The 26,307-nt window shown below is 44.1% G+C and overlaps 1 protein-coding gene across 2 annotated transcripts in view; it reads left to right on the plus strand.

The window, feature by feature from the left end:
* The window catches only part of SYN3 (synapsin III), a 201,142-nt gene that overhangs the window by 151,064 nt on the left and 23,771 nt on the right, over positions 1-26,307 (plus strand). For both annotated transcript variants that reach the window (XM_055809185.1, XM_027796796.2), the window contains exons 8-9: positions 15,920-15,982; positions 25,417-25,559. In XM_055809185.1, the coding sequence (XP_055665160.1) occupies positions 15,920-15,982; positions 25,417-25,559 (206 nt within the window). The remainder of the gene's footprint in view (positions 1-15,919; positions 15,983-25,416; positions 25,560-26,307) is intronic.

Raw genomic sequence — 26,307 nt, forward strand, 5'->3', positions numbered from 1 at the left:
CCTGTGCGCCTGTTGTTTTTCTGACAGACATGTGTTTGTTTATTTTTAGATTATAAAATGCAATTATTGTGTTCTCTGAAGTACACATGTAAAATTAAAAACATGTTGAGTCAACTTGCTGCTTAATTTATGTTAATTAAACTATTCAATGGGAAGGATGTTCCTGGTTAGGTTGCTTCAGTGGGATCTGGATTTTATTCTTGGCTCTGCCACAGATTGCCTGTTTGATTCATGGCAAGTCACTTAATCTCCCAGTGTTTCAGTTCTTCAATCCCAAAATGAAGATAATTCTCCGTTGTCTTGTTTGTGTTGACTGTATGCTTGAAGCAGAGTATATTTTGCACAGCATTCAGCATAGTATACTCTAAGTTTAATTTATCATTGTATGTACAGATAATAGGTCATCTTGTCTCCAAGAAAAAGCACCTCTGCAAGTCCTTCCCAATACACAGATTTGCAAACAAATATACTTTCCACCACACCCAGACAGGCAGTAAGTCAGAGCTCTGTCGGATCATGCTCAAAACTGAGTTTTCATCAGTGGAAATATGTTGATCTCAGGTTTCCAAACCCTGGGCTTCTATTCTGGAAGTCAAGAACTCATTTTCAAGAAGGACTTCGTTCTTTCATTGCATCCTTAAACTTCATCTAAGCTAAGGAGTGTGTGAAATCTCATCAGGATTTTTACTACAGATCAGGTCCAGGCCTGTGGGTTAGGTAAGACAGAAACTCTGGCTTAAGCAGACTTGGCCAGCATTCCTGGGAAAACTCAGCATCGTGTGAATGGCTGAAGGACCTGCTTTGCTGTGACAGTTTCTCACATCTCCATCTGTCAAATAATCAGTCTCAGAATCGGTTGCACCAGGCTAGCAGGATCTACCCCTGATTAGCCTGGTTAACTACTTAGATGATTTTCTATCACAACTTGACGTATACTCAATTTGTGCTGACCATCTTCCCGCTACACATCTGCTGTTTATTCACCAGTCATATTTTGCCTGGATGCTCGCCTTACGGTTTTGTCCAGTGCTTGGTACACTGAAGACCTCAGCCCTAAGCTGGAAGCCCTGGAGCAGCACAGAGGAGGTGCCCTCTGGTTTTAGTCAGTGCTGGGTTTAGCTGAATCATTTTCTCAGATCAGTCAGCTATATTGAACCCTATAGCTAAGCCCTTATTTCTCCAAATCTGGGAACTCAAGCTTTGCAGTCAGGAGGGTGATCAGAAGCTAACGCATAATGGACTTATGCTGTCACTTTATTACCTGACAGCACTCAGACAGGGGGCTTTTCAATGTCATCTACGGTCAGTATAAGCCTCTCATTATAAAAGACCATGGTATCTGTGGGGCTTCCTCCCTTCCTGCTGCCCGTGTCTGCCCCAGAGCAGTGTAAAGCCCAGGTCAGCCCTACAGTTTTTCTACCTGCACAAAGTCCCAATGTAGGCTCACTTCTATCAGCCTAAAACTCCTTTCTTCACTTGACATACATTGCACCATCCCTTGCAAATGTCCCTGAGACAGATCTAACATGAGGTTCACTATGTGAGCTCTGTGTGCCAGTACTTTGCCTGGCCAGCAGGGCTTGGCCTGTCATGTCACAGAAGAGGAAGAGTCCCAGCCTTGCACTGCTGCCAGCACACGTGCCAGTTTGGGGCCCCATATTCCAAATGGACTTCCACTGGATGACATACTTCCCACAGCCAAGCTGGCAGCAAGGCCCATGCCCCAAGCATGACCCAACGGGACAAAGTACTTGTTGTCCACTGGCTTGTCTGAGCATGTTCACAGAGAGGAATTGGCAAGGATAGCAGTAGCACTGAGGTGCTACTGAGAGCACAGATGACAAATGTCATCTGGAGTCATTATAAACCCCTTTCGCTACAAAAATTCCATGCACAGTTTACATCTGCCCTGCTCATTTCTGGGTACATTTGCCCAACAGCATTGTAAGCTGCATGATGCAACTCACCCCGCTCATGAACATGATCATGCAATAGACCTCTTTTGGTCTCCCTTGGGAGAAAATTTCTGACCACCACCTGACACTCCCAAAACAGATCAGATTAACGAGCCTGAAATAGAGGTCACTGAAGTTCAGAGCTGGTTCAGTTTGCACCTGGGTATTTAATTCTTCACGTCTCCGTTTCACATCAATAAGCTGTAAGCAGAGGAGAGCAGCAGGAACCAAGGATCAGGGTGTCCATGGGCATCTGCCTCCCGTAACACTCACACTGAATTAAAGCAAACATGCTCTGCTTCACCCTGTTTAGCCAGCTCACTTGCAATCACACCTATCCCATGCAGCCATTTCCGTTTTCATTTCTTCCTCCTGATTCACTTAAAAATTCTCCCTCACCCTTTCCATAAATTCAGTAGTCTGTCCTCTATTAAATTTACAGGACAGATGTTAGCTTAGCCAGTGATTAATTCCTTGAAAAGGTCAGCTTTGAATCTCACTGCCAAGTTCACCCACCTCTCCAGACAACTCCTTCTACCTCTTTTCTTCCCTTCATAACACATTTTCAGTTGAAAATAATTAAAACTGATATGGTACTTTGTATCTTGAAAGTGCATTAATTGTAATCTTGCTCTTGAATGTTGGGAAATGTTTTGAGGCTGTGTTTGGAGAAGGACCAGTTTAATCCACCTCTTGCACGGGTTGTTTGCAGCTCTGAAAATCTGATCTCTGGCTGTCTATCTAGTCTTGTGTACCAGCTAACCACCTCTTAAAACAGCCTGGTGGATCTGAGGAAGTGAATTTAATATAATTATTGTCATCTATTGATGGAGACACAAAAGGATCACATAAAATTCTACAAAGTAAAGGGTCCTCATTCTCCCTCACTCCCAAGCCAGGGCAGTCTTTGTAAGCTTGGACAAATAGTCTCACCACATGAAAGATTAAAGCTGGGTTTGTTGCATACTGCACGGCTTAGTTTGTACCAGTTCTGTCTGGGCTTCTACGTGTGCAGTGTTACCAAGGAAGAAGCTCTGCTCTGCATCAACAAATGCAAAAAGTAACCCTTTTGATAGGGATTATTTTAGGGAATTTGATCTTGGAGCCTCTTACTTGGAGAAATATAGTAAGGAGCAATCAGATTTTGCCTGTGAGTGTTTTTGTTCTCTTGTTCCTTTTGAAGTAAAAGAGGAAATGTGGGAACCATTTCTAAATTACCCATGCACCAGAGTGACAGAAGAAACCCAGAAACAGATAAAGACCAACAGCTGGAACATATTGTGGTGCAAGGAAGCAATTAGCTTATGGCATAAAAGAATGAAATCACATATAGAAATTATTTGTCTCCTAGCACTACCTTGGCAACCTGGAAACTTTGGGGCAAATGAGACCCATGATCCCAGGACAGCACTGGTGTGGTACAGAGATGTGCCATCCTAGAGGGAAGAGTCCCAGCCTTTTCTTAATGGTCTCATCTGAGTCCTTACAGATGTGCAGGAAGAGAGAAGAGGGAAGGGATCAGCCGCTTCCTCTCTCTACAAGCTTTCCTAGCACTGCTCCAAGCTCCCGGAGGAGCTTGCTTCTTCTCCCTGCCATAGGGACACCTCAAGGTGGCTTTGGTCCATGTCGCCTTGGGACCTTGCATCATAAGCTGGGTGACTGACCACACAGCCTCTCAGCTGCCCTCCTACTCTCAGTCAGCCTCAACTCTGGGCACAAAAGGCCATCCTCACAGGATTGCTTAGAAGTTACATCATCAAGCAATAAAACAGTGAAAATACCTCAGGGTGGGAGAGGAATCTGAGATAAACATGCTTTACCAGATATTGCAAAAGAAACCATAGCCTCATTGAAATGAATGAGCTAACTCCCATTGCTTTCAGCATGGCCAGGGCTTCAGTCTTTACATGTAAGTTGTCATACTGTCATAGTGATGAGTTCAGGACAGCTTTAGCAGCATGAAGTCAGATGTCTGGATTGATGGATGTAATCAAATTTCCTGCCCCAGTTACAGTTTTACCATCTAAAACCTCAATTTAATCAGCAGCCGTACTCATAGTGGGATTTGTTTCAGGAGGGACCCCAGTTACCACTCCCAGTTTCTGAGGGCTGGTTAATCCTTTCATGGGGCAGGGTTTGCATATCATGCCTCATAAACTCCCTACGTGAGGATTTAGGAAGAAAGGACAGGATTTGTCGTAAATGTTCCACAAACGTGTCTTCATGGCAGAAACAGAGATACCCAACCAGATGGCTTCACCCCATTAACTTCTCACAGGTGGAGACCAAGGTCCAAAACCACACAGTGGCCAGACCCATGTATGCTAACCCCCCTCTCCCTCCCTAGAAAGGTCTGGGAACAGAAACACCCAAGCTGTCCCTGCATAAGCTTTTTTGCCACATAATCCAGCTCTACATTTCCCAGCTCCAAACTGGTGAGTCTGCATCATGATGTGCTTCATGAGCCTATCAGCCCAGAGGATCTCCACACAGTGTCCCACTGTGTGGAGCAGACGTGCCACCTCTGGTTCCACTGAGGGTACAGAAAAATTCACTGTGTACAAAGGGTCACAGCAGCATTCATGCTTTTGGGAACCCCTCCCACCGAGGACTATCGCTAGCCCTGTGTGGTGCAGGATCAGTTTAAAATAACTTCACTTAGAGCGCTCCATGGAAATCCCCTGCCAGTCACCCTCCTCACGTGCTTTTTGTTCTGAGAATCAACAGGCCTCAAAGAGCGGTCTCAGAAGAGGCCACATCTGTACAGAGTTTGCTTTCATCCCCACAAGGGTTCCCAAACAATGCCAGTGCCAGCCGGAGGTTTGCTGAATGGTATGAGAACCAAAGGCTTTCTTTGCTTTCTGTTCATCCATTAAAACCTTGTGAGTCAAAACTAAGAGGACAGGAGTGGGAGCTTTTGGAGGCTGTGGTTTCTCACAAATGCCTAAAGCTAAGTACTAATGAGAAAGTTAAAAAAAAAAAAAGTCTGCAACCCATCACCACAGCAATGCCACAATTAGAGACAAATCCAGTGTGCACTGCTTTACATTTATGATGCAGACAAACTGATTTAGCTAATTAGGGCTGTCTACAAAATGCATATGAAGTAGTATTCTGTCCTCAAAGACCGGTATGAGATTCTTGCCACTGAAGTCCAAAAGTGCACAGATGTACAGCCCGGACACTTGCTATTCTCTGAGCATAGAATTAGCTGAGCCACCTCTGCATGGGAAGTTTTGAACATTTTCTTCATTGTCCCACCCACAACTGATGGGTGAAAACCCATCAGCTGAGAAGCCCACAAGGATAAGCGTATACATAACTTCCTTTGATTCCAGAATTTAAGAGACAAAACCAAGAAAAAGTGAAAAGCCCATTTGGCTTCTTCCACTTGAGACTAAGTTTTATCTTACAGGTTTTGAGCAGTTCTAAACAGATTAAGGTATGATTTAGCTTCTTTGAGAAAGTGAACATTTTTTCTGTCAGTGCAAAGATATTTTTTTTGCTGTTGTTTGAAAGAAGCTCCCACTCCCCTGAAGTTTGGTTTACATATTTTGATAGCAACAGTTTGTGCAACACAGCAGCTCAGCAGAGTTCAGTTGCTGCGTTTCTGACGTGCTGGCACTACCTCCATGAGAAATAAAGCCAGGACCACTCTAAAAGACTTCAGCAACCAGTTTTGGAAAATAATTTAATGGCATGGGATCTGATGGGAATGAAAGAGGTAGAACTGTAATATAAAAGAGGTAGAACTGTAATAAGGAAACAAATACCTGTCCTTCCAGACTAGGTTCAGACTTTGCCTGTGAGTGAGCATGATGCTCGGGCAGCAATGGAAGGACAGCGCATTCCGTGACAACAGGTAGCAGAGACAGGAGTGCCTCTGCTCCTCTTGCCTCACCCCGTGCCTGGTACTGCCTCCAGCCAGAGCACCATGCATGATCTCCCCTGGTGAGCCAAATGCTCTTCTTTCAGACACGTGCCCATTTACCTCCATGCAGGTTTCTGTCCACATTCCAAAATCCTACCTGGATCCCATGACAGCCTCAGAAATGTGCCTGGGAAAGAAACAAATACCTTCCTGTACTGGGTGTGGACCAGCTCACTCACATTTATCCCAGAGAAATGGAGATATTGCCTCACAGATGAAATCAGCTCAGGTCTCCACCTCTTTTTCCAGTAAAGGGTGAACCCTTTCTCTCTAGACAAAACAGAGGGAGTGGGCTCACAGAGACCACAGCATCCTCTGCCGCTCCAGGCTTGCCTAAGCTAAAGAAGAGGGTCTGTGTGTTACTCCAAAAGGAATTTCTCTGCTTCCTGCTGCTTGCCATTCCTGGCTGCTGCAGCCTGCAGTACATCAATGTGTGTGCTCAGCAGGGGAAAAAATGCCACTGACCAAGGTGGTGGTTGCGAAGTGAAAAAGGCTGATCCACACAGTGGTTTCTTCTGTCTTCCTCTGAATGTGTTCACTTCAGGAAGCCCTTTCTCGCTACAGCTGGAAAAGATGTAAACAGAAGCCAGACCCAGCTGAAAATAACTCTGCCTACGTCCTGTGTGGAGCCTGCTCGACTCCCCTGCTCGTTTTGACTCCTAATGGCAAACCAGGTTGTCACCCAGCACCGGTCGCAGGCAGAGTTTGTGTGTAACAGTCACACAGGACACCCACTGAATACGTTTCTTCCACTTCATTGGACACTCTAATGGCTTTAGCAAACAGGTGGAGCAGGATCGTACCTTATCGCATGGAATAAGCCACAAGAGGGAGACAAATACTCATGTGGTGCCATGATGGGCTCATGCCCTTAAAGCCTAGTTAGGAAAAAGTTCTCTCAGCTCTGGAGAGGTTTCGAGGTTTCATTCAGATTATTTCCCCAACCCGAAGTCAAAATCTCAGAAAGCCTCAAGAATGAAACATAGAGAAATAAAATGCATGTCAGAAAAAATTCCCTTTTACAGTTTGAAAGCATTTCATTTCCCCTTTGGATTAAAAAAAAAAAAAAAAAAAAAAAAAAGTTAATTAGTTGCTCATTCACAGAAACATTGAAACATGACACTTCCAGCTTTGAAAGTATGAAGTTTGCACTTCGGGACTTCATTTTCTTCCCCAAGCAACTGTTGACTTTGGAAAGATGGTAAAATAGAGCCTTTCCTACAGTTTTTGGCTTCTCCCAAAAACATGTAATTTGAAAGTTCCTGAGAAATCTCAAAAGACACAGAGCTAATTCAATCACAGGATACAATGGCTGCCTTTCATGTCCTCAGTGTCTCTGACATAAGTCAAAAATTAGTCTGGGTAAACAGAAGATTTTTATCCAGAGAAAGAAACTTGAAACTGTGAGGCACAAGAACAAGGATGTAGGAAGAACAAGGCTCATACTTGACCCCCACCTGCTCTAAGTACCTACTAAAGATGCTAGAACATTCAGGGTTCAGAGGAGCTGCTGCCAGTGTTCAACTACATGTGCTTACTACTAGGAGTTGAGAAACTACATGGAACTACCATGGAGGTAGGTCCATGGAACAGGGCTTTGGAGACACCCACTGCCCACATTTATGTCCCAGAGCTCAAAAAGTAGGGGATGTGTATCTCACTGCCAGCCACATTAGTGAAGTAATTGAATTCCTGCATGAGCCTAAGGGCTGAAAATGCTAAAAATAAGATTTGGCTGTAAAACAAGACAAACTGGGCCCATAGCATAAACATTTCTCATCTGAGGCAATACCTGAGTTTCCAGGTCAGCGGACAAAAGAAATGTGGTGTAAATATCTGTGGCTGTAGGTAAAAAATGCATCCACTATGAATTTGCTCTGAAAAAGGTAGTCAGTGGAAATTATCGTATAGAAATGGTATGATGTATGGCTGCATATGATAGACCATTCATCTGTGCAACTGAAATGAAAAAAAAAGATAGGGCATAAAGTGAGATAAAAGTACTCTCCTTCTCAACCTTGTGAGACAAACTGAGGCCACATTAACAACAGTAAACCATACAGTGCCAGGCTGTCCTTTTTTCGGCTGGGGTAGAGTTAATTTTCTTCCTAGGAGGCCCGTTCTCTGGAAACTCTGGCATTGTTCTACCCCAGCCAAGTTATCAAATTCTCTTAGCCTCCAGAGCATGCTATGGCGTATGGCTGCAGACTTATGCTGGTTTCCATGTTGTGCTTAGGAATTGTTTGGGAGAAGCTATTTGGTTTGAGCCACAGTATACCAGAGATCAATCTAACAGTTTAACAGTATAGGCAACGGTTAGAGCCATTGTCCTTGCTATGTCATTGCTCTATTTACTAGTATAGACATAGCCTAAGATGCCAGCTGCAGGGTAACACTTCCCATGTTCCTCGCTCTTCTTTATGTCATAAGTCCCTTATGCTCTGGGGCATTAATCAAGATTACTACTGTGCTTTTGAAGAGGTATAAAAATAAAACAGATATTTTTAAAAAAAGGCCAGCTGTGACTGCCTGGTTCTCTGTGCTGTTATTTCTATGGCTCTGAGTGCTGAAGAATGGCAAGAAGGAAGGAGGTGGTGATCCATTACCCACAGCTTTCAGGAGCTCAGAGGGAATTTCAAATGTTCCCGTGGACCATGGTATCCCATTCCCTGTACCAGGCAGCATCCATGGCTCATTGCTTGTAGCCATCTTCCTACCAGCATCTGGCATGGTGCAGGGTCATTGGCACAGTTACAACAGCATGAGACTTACAATACAACATCACAGCCATTTCTGTGTCAGGCAGAATATTTCTTAATGAATATATTAATAAGCCCAGGACCTGCTTCTCATTTTACATTGACATAATTAGACCACTTTCAAATACGCTACAGAAGGTTGCGAAATCATGACCAAGTGCTCAGAGTCATGTATGATTCTCCCAAGCGTTGCGGTCAGGGCATGCAGCTTTACTTTGTATAAAAGCTGGGGTGAGAATCATGTTCACTTTGCCCTTTGAAGACAGGAAAGCACCTGCAGCAGACTGCATGGTGCAGTTAGAGACCAGCAGTACACAGGGAAATTATCAGCTTCAGTGAGACCTAATTATTCCTACCCTGTGTTGCTGAAGGCTGTTTTCCACTGTGAAGTGCAGGGAAGTTTTGTTCTCTCCAAAGATACCCTTCTCAGAACTCAGTTAGCCCCAAGAAAGGGACAGCCAAGCTTTCTGAGTGAAGAGAAAACTGTCAGCCCCTTGTCTTGTGAACCTTAGTGGTTCTTGGAAGAGAGATGGCTTTGAAGACTGCAGCATAACTTCATAAAGCATTTATTTTCCCCCTCTGTCTTTTTCCTGTATCTTCTACCACAGCTTCAGTGCTACAGTTTTTCCAAGAGTAACCCATCAAAAGAAAACTCCTAGAGAGTTTCCCACCCTGTCAACAACTGATGTTCACCATCTCTCCCTTTGCAATGTGTTTACATGGGGATCGGAATTTTCTCATTAGAGAAAGACACAAAAGATACCAAACTCAGGTCAGGAGGAGGAAACTCAGAAGCTTCTTCTCTTCCACAGCATCCCACAAAAAATATTTAAACAGTTTTTCAACATGAGGAGTTGGGGGAATGTATTCACTCTTCCTAGCACACAAGGAAAGACAAGAGGCTTCCCTAAAGGCAACACTGCAAAATACTGGCTAAGTGAACACCATACATTAAGAAATTAAACTTTTCTGTGTACTTGTAACAAGCTTTAAAAAACTTGCCTGCATTTTAACATATGGTGATAGGGATTCATTGACCAGGACTGCTAGATATGTGTGTGAATGCAAGCACAAGCACACACATACTATATTATTTGTTGCTGAGCATCTGCTTGTCTGGATATGTTCATATAATCCTCACACTTGAAGCTCCAAGGGAATGAGAATAATATCAAATGCTCACACTCTTAGCCTCCAAATGCTGAGGGGGACTACTGGGAACCCAAAAGCATCCTGTCTCAAATAAAGGAGAAGTTAAATAACATTAGAGGTGGGATTAATGACAAAAAGTTCCATTTCATGCTTAACCCTTTCCACTGACTTCCATGACCTGTTCTAACCACAGCAAGTGTTAGGAGCCCTGAAACATTGGTTTGTGGTTTGTTTACTCAAGGATATGGAGAGTAAGCCATGTTGTTGGTGGTTTGGTGTTTTTGTTGTTGGGGTTTTTTTTTTTCCCTGTGTGTGTTGTGCTTTTTAAAAGGAATAATAGAATCAAAGGATAACTTTTTACCATCCTGAAGGATCTTCATGCCCTAAGGCACTGCTGGCTTCAGTTAGTAGCACAAATTCGTTTATGCAGTATCTCCACCTAGTTATTAATTATGTTCATTCCTATTTGAAGCTGGAGGTCTCGGCTCTAGTACTAAGAGAAATTAAAGTCCATCCATCTAAAGCATCTTAAATCTAATCCTTTGCTTCACACTCATTCCTGGCCCTCCCACTGCTCTCACAAATACCCAGGCCTGAAGCAGTGAGGTCCTCTTCAAATTACTGAATGTTTTCTCTCCCACAAAACCTTGTAATCAGCAGCCTCATTCTTGCCTCTTCTTTTTGCCACCTCCAAAACTTGTTTGCTTGCTAAAACTTCGACCTTTACCCCCACAGTGCTTTGCATCAAGTGTGCTAGTTCAGTCCCATTTGATTTTACAAGCATCCCTTACAGGCTACTAAAACTACCATGGACTAAATCATCCACCTCGTCCACAGCACTAATTTTATCACCTCAGGTCAGTAAAGCTCTGTAAAACTTAACCCATCCTAAAAGGATATACCATCTTCTCTTTTGCTAGAAGGAGCACTGTTGTATCCCAGCTGCCATCCCATCTATCAGTCACCACACTGCTTCACGTCCTATCTTGTACAATGCTGTCTTGATCCAGCTGTTACTGAACTTCTCCTGTCACAAGTATCTTATCACTTTTCTCATCATAAACCTGCCTCCTCCTTCCTCCAGAGACCCTTGAGGATACCTTCTCCTCCTCAGGATTTACTTCAGCTGGCTTGGAAGCATAGGCCATCTTTCCCTAGCTAATGATTTTTTCTTTGTTGTGTTGTAATTATAATACAGTAATGAATACACATGTGTGTGTTTTAAAGGAATCTATATCATGTGTCTTTAATAGAGCACAGATGTTAATGCTGGCACCTCTTATTGTTCAACATGCTCTCCCATCATTGCTTGTTGTTTCTTACACTATTTCTGATCTGATAAACAGCAGAGGGGAAGGACTTGTCTGTCATAGTTATTGGCCACCACAAACCTCCAAGGGGCCACAGTATTAATCCACTGAATGAGCCATGCTCCATGCAGTTGGCGATTGCGCCGACTTGAGGGTGAGTAAGTGAATAATAGGGAGCAATACTGCATCTCCTCTGTATTTCACTATACAGCCCTGACTTTGCCATGCCTGGCAAAGCTGGCATGCAACCAGTGCTGATCTTCAGCTCAGATTTTCAATAAGATAGTTGCATAAACACAATGACATCATGCCATGACATCATTACTTTCCTGTCGATTTGAATCAGCTTGCTTGCTTTTACAGGAAATTATATATATTCACTGCTCCTACAGCTTAATTGACACCAGAGAAGTACCACACACATTACTTTCAACATTTCGCTTTGCACTGCATGAGCAACATTCCCATAATCCATTAGGTACCCACCCAGAACAGACTTTGTCATCATACAAGTAAAGGCAGCTAAATAAACAGAAAGGTCAGGTTTAGAATATAAAAGCTTGAAAAATTTGAAATATTTCTTCTGGGAGAAGGATGAAGCAAAAATAACAGTACCTTGTGCTATGAGGGCTTCTGGCCTCATTGAAAACACTAGACACTATGGTAATGCTATGCTGGTGCCAAGAGACCAAAGTTTTGAAGTCTATCTCCCACCTTCCCAGATTCTTCCTAATATTATCCATGCACCCTGGACTAGTCATTCCAGCATTACCTGGAAAGGCTTTGCAGAAGAAAGAATAATACTGGAAACTAAGCGCATCATATGGGATGAGATGGATAATGTGAACTATTGAACAGAACTAAACGTGGCAGAAAGAAATCAAAGGAGACATTCTGCGTTGTTTATGGACTACAGGACAACACACAAAACCACAGACCTAAGATTAGTATCTCTCCTGAAGGCCCATGAAACAAAAGAGTGGAAAGCATTGCATTTATGGGATAGATCAGGTTTCATTTAAGATTCTTCCCTTCAGATCAATTCAGATCCAACTCGGTTCTACTGCTCCACCAGCAACAGAGAAAATTTTCGTGTATTTACAAGAAGTATTGAAAACCTCATTATTTGCTGGAAAGGGTAGGCAGAGGGTAAAGGGAAAGTGTCATAGTTTACAGCCATGTGTTTTCAAATAAAGGATAATGTATGCATACCAGCCACTTTTACACACCAGTGTCAAAATACTGATTAACTGCAAAGTGATCTTTGCAGTAACACTACACACAGAGCAGAGCTCTTAAAACAGGGTCTAGAATGACATACTTTGGGCCACCAGTGTTGCAAATTGGAAATAAATTCATGACTCTCCCTTCACTCCTACTAAAGATGGCTTTGCTGAGTTTCTGGTTCAGGATTCAAACTCCTGCTTGACTCTAAACAGACATCTTCATATATAGAAGACAGTTCTAGACATATATATAAAGCTTGCCATCTCAAGGCTTTTGTGTGACAGCATCTGGGAATACATTTGTAGGATTTGAATTTGAAGGGTTGTTATGCATATGAACTAACACGCTGCATCTGATCACTGAGCTAGTTGCAGTGCTACAGTCCCACGCCAAAACCTGCAGACATCATCTATACCAGCCCTGCCAATAGCCCATGAACACTTTAAAAGCATCAAAGTGTTTTTCCCCGTTTTTCCAAAAAAAGGAGCCCTTACAACACACAGACAAAGACATAGAAAGACAGAGACATATTTCTTCACATTATTTCAGTAAAAACACGTTTTTCTTATTAAACTCCAGTGCTATCCTTTGATTATAAGCATCTTCTTTCCCAGGAAATCTATGGCTAAGTATGTGCAAATATCCAGCTCAGGGGTCTGCCCTCGTGGTAGCTGTGGAATCCCCAGAACTTCTCACCATGTATGTGTGCGAATTGCCTCATAGTCATGTGTGTAATACATTCTTCCTTCTTTTGTCCTCCCTATCCATCTGGGTGCTTGGCAAGTAAGCTGCCTGGCCACCTTATTAGCAAGAGAAATGGGACTCAAGTCCCAGCAAGACTCTGGTGGAAGCTGGAAGAATCCCCCTTGACTGCAGTGGAGTTCAGCCCACTTCTACCACTTCAGTAAGAGCTTCCTAGCTCCATTATTGCGCGGTTGTGGAATGTGGTTGCTTTAGTCCTGTAGACTGTTCAAAAGTTCTGATTCCACTTGACTTCAGCAGGCACTAAGGACATTCCATTGTCACTAGATAAACCCATTATACAAGGCAGCTAAGCATATGTGCTGTTCTCTCTCATCGGTTCCTCCACAAGGCAAGTTCACATGCATGGAAATTTGGTGGAGTTTCAATGCAGAAGCAGATTCCTGGGAAACCATGTGCCAGCATTTCCCTGGAGCTGCAGCTTTCCCAGCAAGGCTGCCACACATTCAGAGTCTGGATCTGCTCCACCCTAAGCCCCACACTCCATGGCCCCACCAGGCAGCTTGTGACCCCAGCATGCTCTGGCACCAGCTGGTCACCCCTACGCAGGATGAGGCCAAGCCTTATCAAGAAAGCTGAGCTCATGTTTCCAAGAAGCAAAGAGAAAGGGAGAGGTTTGAGCAGAGCATTGTCACTGCTGGTGGCTTCTTCCAGACAAGCCGTAAACTTGAGTTGTTTATTGGATCCCAAACTTACTTTGCATATACACAGGAAAACAGATGCTTCCCACTCCCAGCTCCCTCAGCAAAACCCACAGGTAGAGTACACAGAGCGGCAGAAACATTGCTTCCTGCCTCTGGCTGCTCTGAGCTGGTGATAGAACATTATCTGTCCCGCACACTTCTTCAGCCCCCTCACCGGGGCATCGGGCTGGCTCACAGCATGCAGCTTGCTTTTCCTGTGTGGTAGGAACAGCTGCTGCCTCCCCTCACAAACAGGGTTCAGAGGCTTGCAAGCGCTTTGGCTCAAACAGTGTGCATGGGGCATGGATGGCAGAGCTGGGAAACAAGCCAGGTCTCCCCAGAGCCTGAGCAGGTGAGTACCCTAACTACTAGGTCATCTTCCATCTTCCAGCATTAAAGGCCTGGCATGGTCCATCCATAGCCCTATCTTCAGTAAGCCTCAGGTGCGGTCCTCCATTTGATTCATTTATGCCAGCAGCAAATTAAGTTTGAGGCTCTTACAAGGGATTAGAGAATCAAAGGGGAAATAGAGCACAAACTCATGTGCCTGGCCGTATGCTTAACTATGGAGCTTCAGGATGGCCACCTATCGCAGTGTCTTGCCTCTTCTGAACAGTGGGTGCTGGTCCCTGCCAGGACTGTGATCTATTGTAGCTGTGTGCCCTTCTGTGGTCTGAAGAGAACTCTTCAGCTTTCTGCATGAAGAAGGTCTCCACAAGTGACACACGTTTGTTTGAGAACACAATGCACTCACTGTTCCCCTCTCCTGTGACATTTCTTTACATAAGCAGCTGAATAGCAAAACATATCAGCGTTCATTACTAATTTTGTTATTTATAGTGAGCTGCCACAGATGGAGACTGCAGCACCGTTCTATCTTTAGGGCATAGCGCCTGCCTGTCCATACAGACAATTGGTAATTAGCACAAGAACAATTTGTTTATCTATTCTCAAACTTAAATAAATAGGAGAGCCATCTATCTGTCAAAATTCAACTCCCTCCCATTGCCAGATCCCCAGGTTAACTGTTTAATGAATGGAGCTTATCACTTCAGTCATTTAGGTAAAGGCAACAGTGTCTTTTAAAGAATTCCCATTAAAGAAAATGAAATACGCAATAAAAAATAAAAGGCTCTGTACTGAAAGGATAGCATTTAGATCACAAGAATCAGGAGCGCAGAACAAGATGAAGATCACAGAGGGATGTCAAGCAGAGGCATAGAAATGAGCCAACCGGTACGTAGGTGAGGTGGGGTGTATATAACCTGCTTACTCCTGGCGTATGCACTTCCTACCAGTCCAGCCACCCAGCTCTCAGCTGATTGCTCCAAGGGAATCCTTGCATGAGCATGAAACTGAGGAACAGAAGGCAGAGAAGATACCTACAGTTATCCAGGTAAAATCCCACATATGCACTAAGATGCACTTCCATGGCTCAGATGGCAGGACACTGCCCAGTGTAAACACCACACAAGCCAGGGAGACGACATGACATATTTTTTTCTATTTTTTTCCAACCCTTTGTCTTCTTTTATTCCCTATACCCACCCCTGAAGTTAAGAGAAGAGAGGAAGAGGCTTTATGAATACATGGACTTTGTGAGTTGCACCCAAGGGTTGGCTCATGTTCCCTCTCTCCTTGCCCCCATCACTGCTGACAGGAGGGGAATGGGAGCTGCTGAAGGACTGCTCACACTCACCTTAAAGGCCAAAGCAGTCTGTGTGGAAAAAAACAAACCACCCTAGTCTTTCTCACAATTCAGACATTTTCACATCTGAAAGTGTTCACTTACTCAAGCTTGCAGGTGCAGGATTTTTACATGTATATGAGTGTACACGCATATGTAAAGAGTGTGAAAAGTAACAGGAAAGAATAAGAAGGTTTTAGTCGTTACTGTTATCAGGCAGCAAAAGTGGGTCAGAGCTGAGGAATTCTACCTGGCTTCCATTTCCCATCATATGGGTCTCAGTGAAAGGACTTTTGCTTGCTGTCCTACCACCTGGATAACCTTTATTTGACCTTTTTATCCTCCCATCAGAATCCAGGAAAGGGATAAAAACTACTAAATAAAAGTAAACTATTTCATATACAGTGGCTGGAAAAAAATAACTAATGAGGAGCTCCTTCTTTTGTCTTTCAGCTCACAACTCCAAATTTCCCTGTAGTGGTCAAGCTGGGACATGCTCATGCTGGAATGGGGAAGGTAAGTAAAAAAAAAAAAAACACATCTAGCTCGGGAAACAGATATATATGTGGCACAGCATTCCTGCAACCATACACAGCGTGCGGCCAGCCAGCGAAGGGGTTAAACCTCCCCACAGCCTATCTGGGTTGCACTGGCTGTTCCTGTGGGAGAAAAGGCCTTTTTCTGCTGTCACACATTTGGAGACAGGCAGTGGTATTGGGTTGGAGGCTGTCTGGGATGTGGGAAGGGGGGCTGTGAAGAGTGGGGGAAAAGCTGGCTGGGCTGAAGTCATTAGGCTTGTCTTTTATATATTTTATCCTCTCCTAGAAGTAGTAATGTTGTTTATTCAAGCACCTGTAATGTGCAGCTACACCCCATAGCTCTCACAATGAGGAGCAGTGGCACTGGTCTTGAGCACATTATGATGACTTTATTCAATAAAACGGAGCCCTTCAGTCATTTTTTTCCTCCTTGCAAGGAAGAACAAGACCTTACAAAGCAGAGTGGCTGGTTGCCTGCCAAGAAATCCTGAAAAACAGTTCACTCCCCAGAAGGACCTGTTTGTTTTTCCCAGGCTCTCTGGGATCTTTATTCCCCCAGTGAATTAGCAGCCCCTGTTTCTTGGGGTGACGGGGCTCCCCTTTCAGTGAGGCATCGCCAGCACATTCCTGCTGCACTTTAGCCTCCTCTTTCTTGCATATACCTTTTACAAAAGCACCCCTTGTCTAAAACATGATTTGTTCAGAAGTATGAAATTCTGATGTGTAATCTCTGAACCCAAATGGGTGGTACATGAACTTGATAACCGATACCCCTGTCACAGTGCTTCCCTAGAGCAGATAGACCTTCTCCAAGCCTCACACTTTGCCTGAAAATTGTATATAGGTATGACAAACTTAAACCTGGTACAGCTTGCTTGCGTGTGCTCTGGAAACAGAAGCCTTTTCTGGCTTCCTGGATTGTACATGGAAGCTCTCATAATCCTTCCTGCTTTGGTTGCAATGTTCCCCTGTCTCGATGGTAGCTGCTGGAGAGGAAGTGGGCTCAGATCCCCGGGCCAGTGGTGGAGCTGGCTTTCAAAATCAAAGAATAAGCATTTAAATAAGCAGGAAATGTTTGTTAAAATATTGGTGCTGCATGTGTTAAACAGGCAGAAGTGTCATTGAATTAGAGTACATGTGGACAGCCTAGAACTGCTTGTAGAGCGAGCCACTGAACATGTCCCTAGGAAGGATTTAATTAGCAAAATCTAACCAGGACAAATCAGGAGGAAGAAACCTCTCCCTGAGGAAAGGTTTCAAGTTCCTTAAGACCTTGCAATCCTGGATATCTCCAACTGCTCTGCAATTTCACCTGTACTGTAGGGAGCGCTTCATGTGACTCTCTTGTTCACAAAGGGCCCTCGGTGGCTACAGAAATGAGGGCAGAATGAGAGAAAAGCACCCCAGTCTTAACCCTGTTTCCAGACAAAACTCTCAGCAGAATATTTAGCTATAGTCTTCTGCACCAGGCATTAGATCTTCTTCCACCTCTCACTTCCCTCCCGTTTTATTCTTTAATGCTCTTGATTTTTGCCGTCACAAGTTATAGAGGAAGAGAGTTTCTATTCAAACTCCAGGCACAACTCTACACAGTGGTACAAGGAGGGTACGTAGGAAGTCGTTCCAGATGAAGATAGGCTGACAGCCAGCATCTTAGAAGAAAGAATTGGTCTGAGGCCAGGTTTACTTTAGTCCATTATGAAATTAGGGACTACTAGCAAAGTCTGGATATGGATTTGGGCACAGAGTTTCAACACTGCTCAGTTCAGTACATCGGGAAGGTACAGGAAGGAAGGGTTGTTGACCTTATGGTTTTAGTTTGGGCCCTTCTCCAGCCACAAGCAGCCTGAAGGAAAGATGAGACTAATTAAATTAGTATTCTTGAAGTCCAACCGCATGTCATTGCATAGAGCAAAAAGAGATGAGAGAAAGTGAAAATAAAATAAGAACAAGTTGGTTGGTTTAAAAGGCAAGTGACAGGAATTTGTTTCAAGATGTTGTTTTTAAGACAATAGGGTTTAAGCCAAGGGGGACTGACAGCAAGAAACCACAGGAAATATCAAGAGAAATACAGACAGGCAGAACTACGGGTGTACTAGAAAAGAAACACCTATAAGTAAAAAAATTCAAACGTCCAATTAAATAATTCAGCAGAGGAAAGTTTCTAGGAGACAAATAGTGGTTTAACCATCATAATGTAGAAGCAATAACCAGTAATAATAAGGAGATTGCAGAGAGCTAAAGGATTTTTTTGCAGTGGTCTTCTGAAGTAGAGATGATAGCAGGAAATAGCAGGTCTTTAGCTGTAAAATATATGTAATATGAAAAGAGAGAGGCTGGCTTTTGGTTCAGATAAGTGTAAGAATGTAAATGTTAATAAAGCACCTGCATCAGGTCATGTTCTGTATAAAAGCGGTGACTGAAGAAATGGAGGATAAAATAACCAACCTATTAGCCAAAGTACACATGAGTATTAAAAATAGTACTTACTGCAAAAAATGATGCCAAGATTGTGAGCCATGTATTTGTACCTCTAATGGGTGCTTCAAAGGATGTGAGCATTCAGATTACAATCTCATTACCAGCAGAAATTGTCAAGGAAGTACTTACATTTTTCTTGTTATTAATGATAAAATCACATGTAATGGAAAGCACCAAGACATAGAAGAATGAGCAAAGATGGGAAGTCCAGATGCTGCTATTCTTTATTTGTATAGTGATCAGGAGCCAGAAAAACTCTGGACACAGAAAAGGCCTCTTCCCCGAAGAGCTACACCATTGACTTGCAGGGAGATCTGTGTCATTTCAGTTCTTCTTCGGTTTCTCTGTGTTACAGACCAGAGGCATTATGATTACCTGATAGTTATTGCTAATTTATGTTTATAAGGTCCTTGGCATTGTAAGAAGTGCTGAGTGCTTATTATTTTGCAATAATGGCTAGAAAGAACATAATTATAATAGTCAGGCTTTCATTTTCACATACCGTTTGTTTTCACAACATTTTCACAAAATTCACCCACCACATTTTTTAATCAGAGGGTTGAACAGAGAATCCTCAAAGCTATAATGAAAAATAACTGTGTTAGGACTTGTAAGAAAGAGGCTTTATAGACTGTCTTTAGCTTGAAAGATTAACAGTCAGTATTTAAGGTCAGAACCAAAAGGGGTGGCAGTATACCATTAGAGATAGAAATGCTCTTGCCAAGTAATGCGTGCTTGTAAGGTGCAGGTGAAGACAAAGAATAAAACTTGCAATAAAAGGCATCCTTTGAAATTTCTGTTGAGAAATCCAGAAACAACAGCCTCTCTACTGACTTGAACAGAGACACCAGGAATAGCCTTCACCCAGAGAGACAAAGGGGCACCAGGCAATCTTCTCATCTAAAACCAACACATAGGCCCCTCAGCCCCTCCCATGACCATCATTATCTCCCTTCCAAAATTTTGAGTCACTTTATATTTTGTTGGCACTAGAAGATCATAAAAAAGTGCTCAGCATGCTGCTGGTCCAATACAGTATCAATACAAATAAAATGTCTGTAGGAATACAGATTAGACAATGGTTTACAACAGAGTCAGCAGAGAAGGACCTTTCTCATGTTGTATTTAAGTCGCCCAGGCTCATGGGGTCAACAGTACTCAAGGAAACCATGGATGAACACTGAGAAGTGTCCTTCTCTGTGCAGAACTGAACTATTGTTCACCCAGAAGTTCCAAAGAGGACAAGGCATTTTTAAGCATTGCACAGTTTGAGGCTACCTGTCCCAGAAGTGATCGGCGGTCTCTGTTGGATAGGGTGAGCATTAGAGCAAGAAGGGAATAACATTTCTTCCTGACTCCAGATTTCATAATGCCAGAGCCCATGGAAAAGAATAAAGCTCTGTGTTAGTATCTACCATTTGTGTGCTAACGTGACCCTAAATTGCCCTAGGAACAGAGCCCAGCAATGCAAATTCACTCAAAGAGCCTCTTCACCTCTTGCTGATCAGATCATGAGGAGGAAACAACTGCCAGATCTGCAAAGAGAGGAAAAACAGTATCTGTTCATGCGGCTTTATATATATTTATATGAATTTAATAAATATATATATATATTGCTGCTCTTACTTTATTTTTAGACCTCTCTAATTAGGCCAGTTGAAGAGCCAACTCCTGTCCCCTCCTGCTCCGTAATTACAAAAACACCTCCCCAGTACAAATCCTGGCTCAGATGAATTTATTACATCGTAGAAGAAAAACTTGTTGTTCGTAATAACATGGTCAGAGTTATTTTCTCTCTTACTGGATGGGAAAGACTTTTCTGCTCTTTTTTTTTCCCCCTTTGGTATAAATATAGCACAAGCTAAACAGAGCCACTCTGTAATGTAAAAATACTGCAAGCTTTTTATCAGGAAGGACAGTTCGTCACCTTGTCTCTCTCGGGACTGGAAATAGAATGTTCCAAAAGTGAGAGCTTTGAAAATCCAGTGTGCTAAAGAGGAAAGGAAGGGGAAAGGGCTGCCTCGGTTTGTCAAGGAACAAATATTTTCTTTTACAGAGGACAAATAATGACTTGACATGTAACATTCACAACAGAGCAGCCCAATCACTGTGTTCCCACTGACTCATGAACAAGGAGGTACCACCCGCCTTGAAAACAGCAAAAGCATCCCCATTTCCTGCACATCAGTCTGGAAGCTTCTGCTGGACACAGAAAACTGTGGCTGATCCAGGGCACTGGGGACCAAAGCTGCCAAGACTTTGGGCTGACAGAAACTCTTCATTAGGAATTTAGTAGGGATTATAAGGTTTAATGCATTAAAGGCAGCATAACATGTGGAGAACTTCAGTGTGAGGATAATAAGGAAATGCAGACTCTGTTGTTTCTTTATTATTTTGAGGTGGGTCAAAGTCAGGCCTAAACTGAAAGCGAGTCGGTTGGATTGGATATTTTCTGAGAAGGGGAGTGTAATCTGGGGTAAAGACACTCAGGAAACCTGCTGTGCAGAGTTGCTCCTGAAAACCTGCTGTCCTAAGATGGTAAAGTTGCTACAGAAGGGCTAAGCACAGGTTGAGAGGGATGAAAAATCACAAGCTTTGTGTGGCCACACCAGTTCCTCCAGAGGAGAACACTCAGACCATACATTTTCACAAGCCTACCAAGACTCAGTTGAACACCACATTGCCAGGCTCAGCCCTGGCTCAGCCTCGGACGCTTACTTTCCAGCTGAACATGCCTCTAACCCCAGTCTGGACATAGAAACTGCTTCTGCAAGCCATGTCCAAGGTGGTGTGGGTTTAACCTGTAAGGCAGAGTTAATTCTGGATGATGCTCAGAGAGGCAAGGCTAAGGCAGCCCTAGCAGACTACTATAGTTATGCCAGTTTGGCTGACTATATTTTCATGTGGCCATGTAACTAACAAAAGCAAAAGGGGACTGTAAGGCAGTACCTTTCAGTGCCTGGGACCCTGGTGTCCAGGAACAATGGGGATATATAAGAGGCAGTAGGCTCAGGAACTGTGAGACAAAAGAAGAAGTTGTTTCTACCCAGGTCCCTCACTGCAGGAACCTGTGCTCACACAGACCTTGGAGGTGGCTCAGACTGCCCAGGAAATACCAGTGGTGGCTTTTTAACAATGGCAGGACCCACTCTCCAAAATCCTGTCTTGCAGGAAGGCCTAGAAAGACGGTCAACAGCAGGGATGGGGCAGAAGTGTTTCTTCCTGATCTGTCCCTCAAACTGCTCTTTAGCCAAGGACAGGTGCTTCTTATGCAGGCTGAGGGTGGAAATGGGCACCAGCTGCAGGTCACATCATATCAGCCTCTGAGGTGCCACCACAGGGCAAAGGGACAGTCACATCTGTGTAATCCCTGTCCCCAGGGATCCAGCCAGATTCCCCTCTCCAAGGCAGCAACAAGGAGTGTGCTAGGGCACAGCCAGTGCCTGGGTTAGAGAAGAGAGTCAGAAGGGAAGCAGGGACTATCCCAGGGAGCTTTCTTATCAGAAAAGGTATTTGTCAACACACTGGCCCAAACTCTTCACAACAGGTCACTAAAATGCTACAGCAAACAGCAGCTGATGGCTCCAAAACGAGTCTAATGCTGCTCAAACAGCCAGCACAGCTAAGCAAACAGGCTTCCAGGCCAGGGGCTGTGTTTGCACTCCTCTACGCAGCTAATGGGATATCAAATTTATCCTAAGAAGGTTGCAAAAGGAAAAAAAAAAGAGAGAGAAAGAAAGAAATGGCTTCATGTTGATCTCTTTCCATTTTCTTTTCTCAGCTTCATGCATTGTCCAACCTGCCATTTTAGAAGACAGATTTATCCCTTATTAGTTAAATTGGTAACTGTTTGCTCTAGAATGATTGTTAGTAGTCCCTTCTTAAATAATGCCCTCTGGTGTCACACTACATCTACCCTGGCTTTGGTTATCTCTAGGATTTTTCTCCTGTTAGGAGAATGGATATTTTATTGTAAAAGGGTTACAAGGCAGGAGGAAATGAATTATATGAAATATAAAAGTAGAAAGCTAATAAGAGAGTGGACTTGATAGATAAGGCACGAAAATAAATCTAATTTGACTGTAACTCAAGTGCTTCCTATTTATGAAGTAATAAGCATACCCTGGACTAAACCAGCGTTAACCCAGGACATAGCTGTTATTTTGTCAAATTTAGCTGGATCCAACAATTAACAAACAGTGGCTCAGATTTCATGTGTGTGATTATTTTGATGCCTGGTGGGAAATAAGGCCGTGATCTCCTAAAAGGGGAACTCTGTGAAATGCTTTCTCTGAAAAGTCCATGGGAAGGGCTCCAGCATGGGCCAGGGAAGATGGCAGAGCTGTTTCCTGAGGACTGTGCAGTGGTGTAGCACTGTGGGAATCATCTTCTTTGTTTTTCATTTCCGACTTTGTGTTCTCAGTGAGTCCTCCCCTTTATTTACCCAACCAAAAATCTTCAGACCCATTGGAGAAAACACCTTCAAGTGCTTTCCCTCTCTCCCTATAGAAAGTGGGTGATGGAGAGGAGAAAGAAATGGATCCTTCCTTTCCATAGTATGCTGTATCTTTGAGGAAAAATCCCATTTAATGAGACGAGCATAAAGCTCCTTTCTAGAAATAACAACACGGTCTAATTCCAGTCTGGAGAGGGAAGCAGCATCCCTTCCTCTGCCTCTGGGACAAATATTCCTGGGCTGGGGATACCAGGGCCCAAAGATATCTGTTGCACAAGCACACCATTTTGTTTCAGATCCTGCAAATGTTTCAAGTAGTCATTATATAATGGCTTTTGTCTTTTCCCATTGCCAAAAGGGTCCAGGAGATATATGTCATAACACTGCGTAACGCCTGCCCCTGCAGTCCCTCCTGCAATCATCTCATCTGGGTGGGACTCTAGCTTGATGTCATTCAGCCCGGTGCAGCTCCTATCTACGCAACCAAAATACCCAGCCCTGACACAGCCTGTCTTGTTCCCCCTGGTATTTTGCAAGCCGTGCCCACATTGGGGGGCTTCCCCTATGTGAGGTGCTCCCCTCTCATGCTTCCCCTGCTGCCTCCAGGGTATTCCCACCTCACCCTGCCTTGCTGCACCAGGAGCAGCCAGCACTGCATGCAGCCCCGCTTAGACATAGAGGGGAACAACATAACCCAGAGCAAGGCTGCTCCTCCTGGAAAATGTGCAATGGTTGCCTTTATATTTCCCCTATGCATTTTTTATTTCCCTTTTTCTTTCCTACCCTTCCACACCACAGACAATTGTCGTCTTCCTCTGCTCTCTCAGTGGTCCCTGAAGAGGTAAAGCGCAGCCCTCACCACAGCAAAAGGGAGGAGGACTAGGGGTATCTGGCATTCAGCAAAAGGAGAAGCAAAGACCAGGTCTTTTTTCTTTCTATTCAGGCATCTAGAAATGGTCACAGGTCAAACTAGTTGCACTTTTCACCTTCCCCGCAACCTGTCCAGTTCTCAAGAGCTTTTCTGCACCAGGATGTGGCTGCATCTTTGGTTTATGTTACAGCTGGCACTTACACAAAACCATCTAAACGGAGTACAACAGGTTAGCAACAGGCTTGTCCTCTGTTCTCTAGTGAAGATGGCTCCTGCCCTCTCATGGTTGAAGGCAGATATGTAAAACCACTTGTTTGTTCTTTGCAAAGAAACACCAAATACCATTGCACGCATTTCCTTCAGCTGGCTCCACATAGTCTGGCATCACCCTCCTTTAACATACACACTGACGCAACTGGGAAATTCTCCCGTGGCAGACACTGACTGGTTGTCATAAGGCAATTAGCAAAGCAGGGTTGCAATCCCCAACTGTGGTCTCAGAGTGCTACAAAACTATGAAGTGTAGGTAATACATAAGGAAAGTCACTCACTTGCCCACCCTTTTCACACAGTGTTGGTCTTTTTTCCACCAGTTAACCCACCCTTCCTGCATCCATTCAGCTCTAAGGAACAAGATTTCCATGGGTTTCTCTAATGCACCAAACAAGTTTTTGCCAATAGACTAAAGCCAGGGGTTGATGGTATGATGTAAAGTTGTCCACTATGTTCTCACTACCTACTTGTTCAGATTTCCTCTCCCAAATCAGTGAGGTTTTGTAGAGATTTGATCATATCAGTAGAACTTCTATTGTTTTGGTCCTTCTTTCATGCCCCTCGCCCCCCTCCCTTTTTTTTTATATGATACAGAGCATTTCTCATAACTGAATACAAATCTGTGAAAAGCCAGCTTCTCAGAAAAACCTTAGCACATGGCACTGCCCTCTCATTTCCAAGTACAACCCAAGCCTAACACTCAACCAGCTGTCCCACACACCTGACCAATGCATTGTGTTCACACAAACCTCCCTGAGAATCACAGGCTCCCCCAGAGACACCCTTTTCCTTCAGAGCTTGCTTCCAGCCAGGAGACCTGCACCACTTCTCAGTGAAAGTCTGGAGGGGGGTAATGTGAAATGCCAGGGAACTAAAGCCTAGAGGTGGCGGACAACCAGCTCTCTTGTTGATTTCCTGGCATTGGTTTCTATTTCCTGACCACCCACAATACTCTGTTTTCATCCATCCCAACATGGGAAACAGCAGTTGCAATGTTTGAATGAAGTAATGTCCCTTAAGAGATCAAATATTTTTCTGAAGCATCATAGGAGCAAGAGCCATCTGGGCAAAGGTCTAGCTGCCTCCCTGGTGCCAGGTTTACCAGGGCTTGTGCATGAGGAGGGAGAAAGGCGTTGATTTGCTCTGGGTTGGGTTGGTCTGGGGAGCTTCTCTCTTTAAACCACATAATCCCTGCTCTGTCCTCTGTCAGCTCCATCTGTGTGGGTTTTAACTGACATTGAGCTATCCGAGTGCGGAGATGACTTCTGCTCACAAAGTATTCCTATTCTTTTTGCTCTTGTCACTTTTTCATTGGATTTTGGCAACCCAGGTCAAAGTTGAGAACCAGCACGACTTCCGGGACATGGCCAGCATAGTAGCCATGGCAAAAACCTATGCGACCACGGAGCCGTTCATTGACTCCAAGTATGACATCCGAATCCAGAAGATTGGCAGCAACTACAAGGCTTACATGTGAGTGCGTGGCTATGGGCTATGCTGGAGCAAGACAGCGGGGAGACGGTTCAGTTGGTGGCTGCTCTGGGCAGGAGTAGGAAGCTGACTTAATTTCCTTGAAGAACAGCCCTGCTGTTCTCCCCCCACCTCTGAACCCAGATCCCTCTTCTCCATTCATCTGCACGCTAATGGATCATCTTCTCCATTACCTACCATCAGTTCATTGTTTCTGGAGTGTAAATCTCTCTCTGTCTGTTCCCACTGTAACTGTGCTCTGCCATCAGCTATCACCTCTCCCTCCAACTGTCAAAGGGCTCATCTTTCCCAGGAAACTCCTCCAGCTGCCAGTACCCTCTAGTGGGAACTGAACCCACCCCCTTCCCATCTGGCAGAAGCAATAAAAAAGGCTGAGCCAACTGCAACTCATGGAGTCCTACAGTATCCAAGCCATAGCAACACCCATCCTCACCCCAGCTGGAGACTGTGGCACCACAGCCATGGCACACATGGACATGAGGAGCACACAGCACCGCGTACAAATGGCCTCAGCCTGGCCAGCTTGCAGGGTTTCTGTAAGCATTTTGCATATGTGCTTCTTGGAAGCATACAAAGGAGGGAAAGGAGGAGAGACATTTCTGTGAGTGTCCTGGAGCTCCTCCCTGCCCCTTGGGGTAGTGAGGCAGGTGGCAAGAAGGCAACCCTCAACACTGGCATGCTTAAAAATATTAAAAAGCATTCAGCATTCAGCCAAATGTTGGTAGTGTTC

This window comes from Falco peregrinus, chromosome 6 (assembly GCF_023634155.1).
Source record: "Falco peregrinus isolate bFalPer1 chromosome 6, bFalPer1.pri, whole genome shotgun sequence".
NCBI lineage: Eukaryota > Metazoa > Chordata > Aves > Falconiformes > Falconidae > Falco > Falco peregrinus.